The sequence below is a fragment of the Lycorma delicatula genome, chromosome 2, assembly GCF_047948215.1.
Source record: "Lycorma delicatula isolate Av1 chromosome 2, ASM4794821v1, whole genome shotgun sequence".
Taxonomy (NCBI): domain Eukaryota; kingdom Metazoa; phylum Arthropoda; class Insecta; order Hemiptera; family Fulgoridae; genus Lycorma; species Lycorma delicatula.
Window position 1 is genome coordinate 124,200,958 of NC_134456.1, and position 12,290 is coordinate 124,213,247.

At 26.7% G+C, this 12,290-nt stretch overlaps 1 protein-coding gene across 3 annotated transcripts in view; it reads left to right on the forward strand.

Annotated features, from left to right (window-relative positions):
• Positions 1-3,289: 3,289 nt before the first annotated feature.
• The window catches only part of Fs(2)Ket (Importin subunit beta Fs(2)Ket), a 77,179-nt gene continuing 68,178 nt past the window's right edge, over positions 3,290-12,290 (forward strand). For all 3 annotated transcript variants that reach the window (XM_075356199.1, XM_075356202.1, XM_075356200.1), the window contains exon 1: positions 3,290-3,448. In XM_075356199.1, the coding sequence (XP_075212314.1) occupies positions 3,379-3,448 (70 nt within the window). In that variant the 5' untranslated portion in view covers positions 3,290-3,378. The remainder of the gene's footprint in view (positions 3,449-12,290) is intronic.

Here is a 12,290-nt window from a genome sequence, read left to right on the forward strand (position 1 = left end):
TATACTGAACAGTGATTATTTTGCCTGAACAAGAAAGATGCTTCATTAAATAAGTAGTTACTAAAACCAAATTTGGAAAAAACTGATTTTTTTATGTATAATACAAACAAACTGGAAGGACAGAACATTAAAAAATTTGTTTATTAAACAGTAAAAATGTATAATTTGTGGATGGGCTCAGTTCACTTGCAAATAAGACAGACCTGTTATTCATTCATGATACAAAAATTAGTAATTAAACTTCAGTTTATCAATATAGTTGAATGATTAATTCATCTGAAATACAACTGATTAGCAACTTTCAATTCAATCAGCCACTCATTTTTTGCAATCTTTGAGTATTACAATACAAAATCATATTCTGAACATATTTTTCACAGTAGCAATCTTTGCGGTAAGCGAAACATACCCAATTCACATAGAACACACTTCTTACCTGTTATATTATCAAAGCTTAAAGTATATTCAAAACAGACAGTATTATATGAAAAAAAAGAACCTAATTTTCAAGCATAAACTAAAATGTAATAAATACTCAACGTTTTAGTATCTTTTAGAAAAATACTGCAGCTGTACGTACTGGTTTTGAAAAAAGTGGAAATTTTTACTAAAAATAAGCAATAATGAAATCATTAAAACGATATAGAATAGATTGAAATAAATATAATTTCAGAAAAGAACAGTTCCTGCTGACTCACTATATGAGTACAAAATCCATTGAGATCCATGACATAAATTTTCTTAAAATAACAAAATATGAAGTAAGAGGAATGTAATTTAACAGGTAGAATTAATAATAATTTTTATCTTTGTTCAACAAAAAAAAACATTTTTAGTATTATATCTAAAGGTTTTGCTTGACGTGTAGATGTAATCTATCCATAATTCTATGCAGTTTCTAAACGTTATGAGTTTTAAAGCAGTCTTTCCTTTTCTATTTTTTCTAACATTTGTATCATTTTAGTTATAATAGTAAAACTAATGGCTTAGTTTTTATTTATATTAAATTCATTTGAATTTCTTACAATTAGAATGAATTTTATCTTCTTATCCAATTTAATTAGATTTCTTGGTATTAAAACAAATTAGTGTCACAATTCACTTTATTCTGTCTTTCATTTCATATATAATACTTTATTCTTAAAATTAATACTCATGGCCTTTACACAACTATTCTCAGAACTTTATGACCTGATTTTTTTTTTTTTTTTTTGATCAGATGTAAAATAATGAATGTTATCGTGGAAATATAATCAACATAATTTAATGGGAATTAATGTCAACTAATTCTATAGGTCAATTTTATAATGGCGGAAAGCCAAATTTTTATAAAAGATAGTTGGACTTCAAATAATAAAAGTAAACATTTTTATGATAAAATTAGAGTATTAGTATAATGAAAAATAGTCATTTATACATAAAGCTGTAATAGAACTAGGGTGAGTTCATTTAACAGAGTGAATGATTCAAGAATGTAAATAGTTACTTGAGTTTTAGGAGAACAACATGATATTGGATTTTGCAGTGTGAGAAGGATTGATAACATATTATGATTTAAGGATTAAATAAATTACAATACCATAACTTCCAGAAAGATTCCTGTCACATTAAATCTGTGTTTGTGTAAGTGATATAATCTGTTAAGTTTTGGTTTAACAAAAAGATATTAAGTGAGTATAAAAGTAGTTAAATTTAACAATGGCTACTATTGATTAAAAATTCATAAAAGTTTATTATTTTGTTTTTAAAAATGCTTTTATAACCACTAATGTTTATCATAATCTATCTGTTCATAACAGTTGACCTAAAAAAATCTACTACAGAATTCCTCATGAAATATTCCTTCAAATTCATCATTGAGTAATGAATTGAAAGTAAAACCAAATTTTATAAAAAATATAAGTTGAAAGCATGTGTGGTGGTACTTAGAAATTAAGTTTATGTTCTACTTTATACATTTTTAATTTATTTCATTGTGCTGATCTCAGAATAAAAATGTCTATTTTTAATACCAGTAATTAAGAAAACATTTACAGTACTTTTCACATGGAAGATTGAAGACTAATAAATTTTATATAAGTAATACATTTTTATTACTTATATATTCCTTAAAAAATGGATTTCAAGTCACTTTGTTACTAAAAGTAATGGATAACTTCGAACAAAAAGTTATGCAATAGTAAAATAATGGTATATAAAAATACCTTTCAAGCAATTAAAATAACTTTGTATAGTTTTAATCATGATATCTTCATCACACAAGAATAAATTCAGAAGATAGAGTAAGATCAATGTCTGGATAAGATTTAAAAGAAATTGTCTGATTTACAAAAATGTTTAAAATAAATAATAGTCGTTATGGAGTATGTCAGTGCTTACAATTTCAATTAAATTTTCAGAAAAATTAATAATGAATTTATTAAAAATAAAAATGTATTAAATTTGCCATAAGGTTAAAAGGAAATTGCTTCAAATATCAGTTACCTATTAAAAGGGTGTGATATGGGCTGGTGGTAAGGTTTTTTTTCTAATTACTGATAATTATTTGTTGATGCATTACAAACAACTTGTAAATTTATTTATATATTGTTCCTTGAATTTGTTTGAAATATTATTTTACATTGTTAATATTTTACTTGTACTACAGAACTTACTTGTAATAATAAAGATAGTATATAAAAAAATTATTTTCTATTGTTACATGTCAGGATATAATTCAATTTAAACTTTTATTTTACAAGAATGATTTATCGCAAGATTCAAATCAACGGCTGTCAGTTACGCTGGCTGTAAATGACAGTTGGCGCGAACAACCGTCTACTATCTAGCAATAATGAAAAAAGTAGTTCCATATATCTCAAAATTTAGTTTTTTATTATTTGACGTAAATGGTTCAAAAACTTTAAAGATCGAATAATGAAATGTACAACCTATATATGAGATTAATAAAAGGCAAAAAAATGAAGTGTATTCTTGTTTATTTTTACAATAAGGATAATAGAATTCCCATGAATAATTATTTTATATAGTAAAAAAAAAAGTTGAAAACTTATATACATTTTTAAATTATATTAAATTTATTTTCTGATCTTTATAGAATAAGTATAATAATTTTGTAATGGAGATATTTCGAAGTTTCAAATAAACAAATTAAAAATATATACAATTTAAATGATTTTTTAAATTTTTTTGAGAATTTTTTATTAATAAATCAAATGCTAAATGAAAAAATAATTACAAAGGAAATTAATTTCAGGAGAACCAAAGACGTATTACAGGCGGAGGAATACGTAACTGGCCTTGATGATTCTATTGCCGGTTTGCTGTTCGTCTAGAAAAATCTTAAAGTTTAATTTTTAGAATTGTGTTAGTGTCAAAATGATAATTAAAATGAATGCCGAGGCATCTACACAGTTAATTCAAATTCTTGAAAAGACTATCTCACCAGGTACGTATGGATTCTTTTTAAATATTATGTTCTGATTTCAGGCTGACTCACAGTCAAGTTCCCAGCCTATATTACTCCCTCATGGTTGTATTGATGAAATGCTTTTATATTTAATTATAGGTGTATTAGTCTTAGTATTTTTTTTTAGCCTAATCAAGTGTAGTTGACCTCGCATAATAAACGTTATTTTTAATTGAATTAAATTTCGGTTTCAGTTTTTTCAGATTGCTCTTGGTTGTCAAATTAGCCATTAAGATTTCAGGTTATTAATGGTAGGCAGATTTAGTTTGCTTTGCATTTGGCAGCTTCATCATTTACTAATGCAAACGAGGTTGAATGCAATTTTGAATGCACCATGTTCCTTATTCTTAATGAATTATAATATAATGGTGGTTGCATACTTGTCTCTTGAGTATTGCATGATTAAAGCTGTTGAAATATTTTAATAAAAACGTTGAATTATGTAACAGAAACCTTTTTTCATTCAATTTGGCCTGCTTGAATAAGTTATTGTCTTTTGCATTACTGAAGATCATGTTTTGTTTAGTCATTTGTTGCATTATTTCATTGATAATTTGCTTTACACCCTTATTACTTGCAGTAATTGATGTTAAAGGATGTTATAAAGAGATATAGGGTGTAATTAAATATTTAGTAAAATTTTAAATGAGATGACTATGGTTTTAAATTCCACAGTATCTAAATGTCCATGGCAAACAAAATTTGACTCCAGGATAAGTATGGTTCTTTTATATAGCTATTTTCACTAATAGTCAAAACTTTGTCAGTAGTAATAAATATTAGAATTTGAATCTTGATTACCTTAATGTATATCCTTTTGGAATCTTCACTAGGATGAAATTATTTTTTGTTTATGATTATTAATTTTTTTTAGCTGTAAGTCGTATATGATGTAGATTTTGTTATAAAATTGGTTTGTATAATTAATTCATTGTAGGTTTTCCTGTGTTAAATTTTTGACATAATTTATTGTTTTGAGAGTTGTCATCTACAGATTCAGAAGTTAATAATATATTAGAATATGTATAACATATTTAAAACTTACCATTACTAATTTTCTAAAGTAACTGTAATCAATGCTTGTTTAGGGTTTACCATTTCATGAAATGAATTGTAATAATACATTTTTTATTGTGTAAGCTAATGAAAAATTTCCCAGAATCCTAAATTACACTGTTTATCAGTTACGTAAAAGATGTACTTTCTGGAAGTTAATGATCTGTAGCAGCTCTTGTTTTATGCTATGCGTTCCAGATGATCTATGAGTCAGTTTTTTTTTTTTTTTTACTGTTGCATATGTTTCCTTCACTGTGGCTACAATTACGGCCTGTTTTCAGCTGATTCTGATAAATAAGTATTGCCATTTTGACACTTGTTACCTTTTGTACTTTCAGCATAATGGGTTTTTGAGAAGTATTATAATTGACCTTCTGTTATTAAAAATCTGTGTAACTTTTCCTGTCTTTGGTATACATAAACAAATTGAGCCACCATCTTTACATTACTGTCTCTGTTACCTTGTGTACTTTTGCGCATAATGGGTTTGTAATAGGGGTATTACCTTCTGTTACTCAATATCTGTATGATAACTCTTTTTGGTATACGTTGGCTAATTGAGCACAATCTTTACATTACTGTCATGCCAGAGTCTGTGGCTCTTCTTCTTAAATTCTTTCATGAGTTAAAGGTAGATTTAGAGATCCTTCAGGGAAAAAAGTTTGTAGTGGGTGACATTTTTACTGTAAAAAAATGTCTGAACTTTGGAATTATCAAATGACACAATTTTTTTTTTGTTTTTGTCAGTGAATACATGACTTAAGCATAAACCTGTTTCACATCAAGCATGTACTGACTTCCAATAATTTGATGCATCCCCAGTTTTTAATTAAAATGTTATGGAAAGAACCATGAAAATGTTGCATCTACAGTATTGTTACACAAATATATAAATTTAGTATTTGTTTTAATTTTTGGATTCTTTTAAAGTAATGGTTCACGTAAATTAATAATTCAGATTATTACAATATAAACAAAAAAAAAAAAAAACTGACAACAAAGCTGTAATTCTTTCCTGGAAATTATTTATTCTTATATAGTAGAAAAATAATTATATATGAAAAAAAGTTAACTAAGATTTTTTTTTTTATTTTGGGGTAATTTATGATAGTTTTATTGAAAAATTATCAATATATTAAAATTAAAAATATTTTTTTCAAAATTCAAAAAAATACTTCTGCTCCCACCTCCAATTACTTTCCAAGGATACTTTTTGGTTTCTACATTTATTATGTTAAATGGAAGAACCTAAAAAAATTCTGCTAAAAAATGTATAACCAATAGTGTTAGCTAAGATTTTTTTTCTTGGGTTGTGAGGGGGTAGATTATAGTGAAATTGTATTGTAATATTATTACTAAAAGTTTCAGTAATATTAAAAATTGAGCTAAACCAAAAAAAAAGTTTGGAAAATTCAAAAAATCAATATTTTGTATATTTTTGTGGTGGGCATCCTCACTCACTACATTGCATCTAAAGTTGGCTTGCTTGCAAACTACCATGTCTAGGAAGCCATTAAAAAAAAAAATTGTTACAAAGATATGCAATACATAAAAGAGAGCATTTTTTAATTTTTGGGGCAAAGGTTTTTTTTTTAAATTGTAAGATTGCATGCAAGCAAGATTGCATGCAAGCATGTACTGTCCTTAATATAAAGTGGAGTTTGCCAAATTTTGAGAATTAACCTCCCAAAGTCTCACTTACAGTACTTCATGAATTTTTAGTAGTTGCGGGTTGTCTATGGTTGTTTTCCAAAATATTATGCCATAATTTATTTAATAAAGAATTTACATACATTTATTAAATTAACATTCTTTTTTTACATGAGGATGTAATTACAAAGCAAGGCTCATCTAATTTTTTTTCTTTGTTATTATGTTTATGCCTTGTTAGCAGTTCATCTACTACAATATCCAAGAAGGTAGTTATGTTTAGATTAGTTGATGTTTGCCAAGAAGGCAAATTCATGTTTATTTAAATCAGTTTATTTTAATAACTAAATCTATGCTCAAACATTACACCAAGTAAAGATTTGGTGGCTCATTGAATGCCTGGTAGTGAAATCTACAACATTTAATTGTAACTTTCAAAAATATTTGACTGTTTTTAGAAAATAGAGATTGAACTACTATAGATTGATCCAGAATTGATTAATGATATTTTATGTTATTTTTTGATAATTTTATGTCACTAAACAGTTTTATTTTTTCTAAACAAAGGCAGACTTGTGCAGTAAAGCTCTTTTATCTCCAACATAAGTTATTTTTGGTATTTTTCTAAAGATAATTGAAAGCAGCTCTCAGATCCAGGTGGTACCATATTAAGATATTGAATTTAACTTCTAATCCTGTCCCTTTTTCCTGTAGATATGAACATGTGATCCTGCACTGGATGTTTGTATAAGGTCTTTTAATAACAGAATTTTGTTATCTTCTTAACTCATACACTTTTTCTTGTAGCCTTCTTTCTAGTATAGTAGTTTATATTCACGTTATCTTCAATCCCTCAGAATAAAGGCTTTTTTTAATGGCATTCCCTTTTTTATGTAAATAGGGACATAATATTTACCCCCCCCCCCCCCAGTATTGTTTCCATTTACCTCCTCATGTAAGTTCTTTTATTTTAAGTATTACTATTACAAAATTTAATTATCTCTCTTCTCAACTAACCCTGATTGCCAGCATATCATTCTAAACCAATTTCTTTCTGCTGTGGCTTCTACTGATCATCTCTGAATTTATTGCATAAAAATTTCCTAACTTGAGCTCTATTTTAATAACCACCTTTGCCACCTGTATTTCCTATTTTCTCAAGTTAGTTTTTATTGTCTATAATTTTTAGTCTTGATTGTTGGAAATGGTTTTGAATTCTATAATTTATGCTTTTTCTCGTTTATTATATATGGAAAATAGCAGCTCTAATATGACCTTTTTTATGTCTTTAAGACCTTTATGACTTTTTTTTATGCCTTTCGTAAATTACGTGAAATTAAACTTTTTATTAGTACAGAAATAATTTTTTTGATAAAATTGGTTTTAAAATGAACTATTTGAGCATATAAATGTTATTTTCTAATAGTTTTATTGAAAATTGTGATAGTTTTGTTGAAAACTACTGAAACTGATCAGGGATGATGTTAGTTATGTTTTTGCATAAATATGAAAAATTAAAAAGTTATTCTAACATGGATTAACATTTATGTAATAATCTTTTAAGCTAGATTTTTTCCATTTACTTTAGAGACAGTTTTTGGAATCTGATAATTGAACAATAAAGTGAGAAAATTTAGCTTCTGTAGACAATAGCAATTGTATGTGGGTTGATGTATTTGTTTTTGACATACAGGTTAGTCTATGTTAATTCTGATTTATAACAGAAAATCTATTAATACATAATGTTAATTAGTCTTAACAGTTTGTTCTAGCTTATTGGAAAAATTATGACAGAAGGTTGACTTCATGAAATCTGTAAATGTGTTTACATTTCTTCTTATCTGCAGCTTATAATGACAGAAAACTAAAAACTTAGAGTAAATTGATGAATTTTTAGTTATGCGTCTTAATCTTTCAAATAAAGCAAGAATAAGTAAATATACATGGATGGCTGGTACAGCTCTCTTATCCGCATTATATAAGCTTCTAAACTAGGGAACTCATTGTGTTAGTGTTGTGAAGAATGTCCTTTTTTTAATAAAAAGCTTACCTTTGTGTATTAAAATATTACCTTTTGTATGAAGTGGAAGAATAGAAAGAAAATGATATCTGAAATAAGGCTGCCAGAAAATGCCTTATTTCCTTTATTGAGAAGGAGGCATAGAATTTATAAATTTTAACTCTCTAATCCTACTTTTAGCTTTCTAATCCTACATTGTGCAATGTAAGTATCATAATACAAATTTCTATTTTAAGAAGTAATTGAAGAATAAGTGTTGACTACTTTGGGAATATTATGTCTACATCTACAGGAAAGTAACTGTGGGCATTTTATTGAAAAAAATGTCCACTTAAAGGCTACTACTAGAAATAGTTGTAAAGTATATATTAATAAAGCATTAAACATCAGTGCAAAGGTGTTAAGTGTCTGCATACAGAATTTTTTTAAATTTATTTAAGTAAATTGCAAACATTTTTAAATAATGTTAAGTAGTTAATTATGAGTAATAGTTCTCAATAAAGAATATCAAAATAGTTTGTAATTAACAAAAGCCATCTAAAATATTGAAAAAAAAATTTATCACTACATGGAATTAAAATTAATTAATGGAGTAATATAGCAGATAGTGACATTGTTATGCATAGTGTTATATAGATTTAGTGTAATGTTAACTTTTTTTTAGTCTTAAGCAAGTTTGCAATTATAGTTTATAAATTTAGTTGTATCTTTACTATTTTCCTCATCATGATGGCTGTTTTAAGCCAGCTATCCCCCATTACTTGTATTATACTATATAAATTACATTTATGTATTATCTGGCCTTTTTTGAAATTATGATTTTGGCTAAAACATTCTTTAAATCACTAAAATATATTGATAATAAAATAAGAATAATCACTAAATTTCATTATTGATAACAAAATCTTTTCTGTGTACTTGTCCACAGTGGTCGGTTGAATAATTTAAAATACAGACATTTGTTATGGCAAAGTGAATAAAACTGTTAATAAAATATTTAAAAAAAAATTTACTTTTAACATTTTCAGTCTTATTTGTAACTATCCTCAGTTACACCGTTATTGCATAACATCTACTAGTGTTACTGCTCTTAGTATTTTTAATTAGGCAAGACATAAGAATGTGATTGAAAAGTGTGATTTGAATTGTATGAGTTCATTAATTATATTTTGTGTTTTTAAGAGAAAATAGTACATAGTATTAAATGAAGTAAAACAACTGGTCAAAATAACATTTGAGATTTAGGGATGTTTGAGAATCTATAGTTGTCCATAACCATAATTCTTGAGTTATGTAATGTAGTTTTGATGTTCTCAAACCAAAAGAATTAAGTACAGAGTGGTGCATACCATTTGAAACTCCATTGGTGCATGTACAATATACAGTTGAAATTTACGTTTTCAGAACTAATATTAATTTAATTTTTTTTTAAATTTAAAATTTCCTTTCATTGTAGGCCATCATTACATTATTAAACTTTCACAAATGCAAAACATTGCTGTTTTGTTTTGAAAAGTGTCAGTTACGACAAGTAATTAAAAATATAAAATATAGCATTACAGAAGTATTTTAGTATTGTAACAAAATATATTTTATAAAATAAGTACAATCTCAATTAATGGTAATAAATAAATTATATTTAAGTATTAGTAGAACTGTAATGAAGGTATGATTTTGAGTATAAGTTCTTGTAAAGTGTTTTCCAATGTTTGTAAGTGTTGTTTTCTTAATATGAATGTTTTGACATTTTGTCAGAATTAGTAGACTTACTTAAAAATTAAGCTGATTTTTCTCATGTTATTGATTACATTTTACTGGAAATGTAAGTAATCTCAAAATTGTTACGGTATTGGATAAGTATTTTAGTAATTATTATGACCTTGATAAACATAAAAACTGTAGTTATCCATTTTTATTAATTTTGTGTGTGTGCGCGCGTGCGCGTGTAAATGGAGTGGGGATAACATGATTTTGTTTCAATGCACTGTTGTAAAATCAGGATTTTACCAGTACAATTTTTTCTTATTTCTTAAATAGCTTATCATGTCTTGATAAATGAGCATTGTTCATTGTTTGCCCCCAAGAAAAGCTGATATGAATTAAGTGTTTAGCAATTAATAATTTGATATAGTTAACAAAGATTGATTTTGTATATATATATATATATATATAAAATGACAAAAAAATATTACAAGTGTCGTTGAATGATCTGTTAATTTATTTACAATGAAAATTTAAATTGATTAATTTTATTGCATAACATTATGCAATCTGGTTTTGTAATGTGTTAAATGAATTTGTTAAATGTTTTTGCAAAGAAACTTTTTATTATACACTTTAAGCCTTATAATATCAAGAGAAATAGTTTTTCCTCAAAAATGTTACTCAACAAATGTAATAAGAAATCTAGGTTGTAGTTGATTTTTAAGTTGAAATCTGATACGATTCCAAAACATAGTTCAACTGAATCCAAGGAATGGGAGTAGTATTTTGGTCAAAAAACTTTTTGCATTTTTTGATATGTTTTTTTTTTAAATGTTAATAAATTTCCTTGTATCAATCATACAAAATTAATCCCTAATTGTTTATTTTTTTTTTGTATTTTACTAATTTTGAAACATCTCTATACTTATTTTTAAATCCTGTATACTCACTTAACCATTTTATGTATACTGATCTTTGACTCCCTGTGCAGTTTTTGCACTCTAAAAAATCCTTATTTGCAAATTCTCAACCTGGATGTCTTTAATATTGTACCACACAATTAACGTATTTTGTCAACAAGATTCTACCACAAATCGCACCAAGGAAAAACATTTGCTGCAATGCATAAATTTTTTGAGGCAAGAGAAGGAAGGTTATGAATTGTTTCATCACATAGTGATCAATCTGGAAATGAAACTTGGATTTCTTATTTGAATGTTAAGGTAAAGCAGCAGAATATGAATGCTGCCATTCTTAATTTCCTAGGCAGCCAGAAACAGTTCAAACAAGAACTTTAGGTAAAAATTATGACTACTATTTTGGGACAAAAGGGGGGGGGGGAGGTAGATACATATTGATGTAGATACATATTGTGAAATGTTAAAAAAAATCAAACTGATGTTGTATGATATCCTGCGGTATTTTGTTTTTGCATGGCAGTGCTCAGCTACATAAGACGATCTACCTTATGTATCTGTCTGATCTAGACAGTGAGGCATTTGAAAAATCTTGCTGGAAAATGTGCAATCATCCCTTTACAGTTTTGACTTAGCTTCAAGAAATTTATTTTTCTTCACCTTAAACAATGGCTTCCATCACAAATGTTTGAAAATGATGAATTGAAAAATGGTGTTACTATAAAAGTCACTGGTGGTGAAATTTTTTGAAAGAGGGGAGAAGTTAGTAAAATGAACTGCTAAATGATTATTATAAAAGTTGAAGGCAGCTATATAGAAAAGTAGTAAATAAATATAGTTTTATCTGTAAGTAATAAAGTTTGTTCAAATTTTTCAGTGTTGTTTTGATTTCAACACCAGGTGTTAAGTTTAAAAATTAAAGGTACTTATGTATTAACGTCACCGCAACTACAGTTTTATTTAATAACAAAGTAGTCAAATCGGATTTCGGTGGAAAATGAACAGTCTCTTTATTAATTTTAATGAATGGTTATTTATATTTATTTATTTTATAAATATTTACTTTTTTTTTCCTGTTTAGCCTCCAGGAATCACCGCCAGGTATTACTTCAGAGGATGATGTGTATGAGTGTAAGTGAAGTGTAGTCTTGTACAGTCTCAGTTCGACCATTCCTTAGATGTGTGGTTAATTGAAACCCAACCACCAAAGAACACCGGTATCCACGATGTAGTATATTTTATACATATAATTTAACCAAACTTAACCTACGCTCGCTTCGCTCGCTAACCTTGACTAATTAACACTGTAATTTTTTGAGTATTTATTTAATAAATTCAGTAATTATTGCAATTATTTATTATTTAAATAATCAAAACACTCCTGTTAATTAGTCAAGGTTAGTGAGCGTAGGTTAAGTTTGGTTAAATTATATTTATAGAATAAATATAAATAACCATTTATTAAAATTAATAA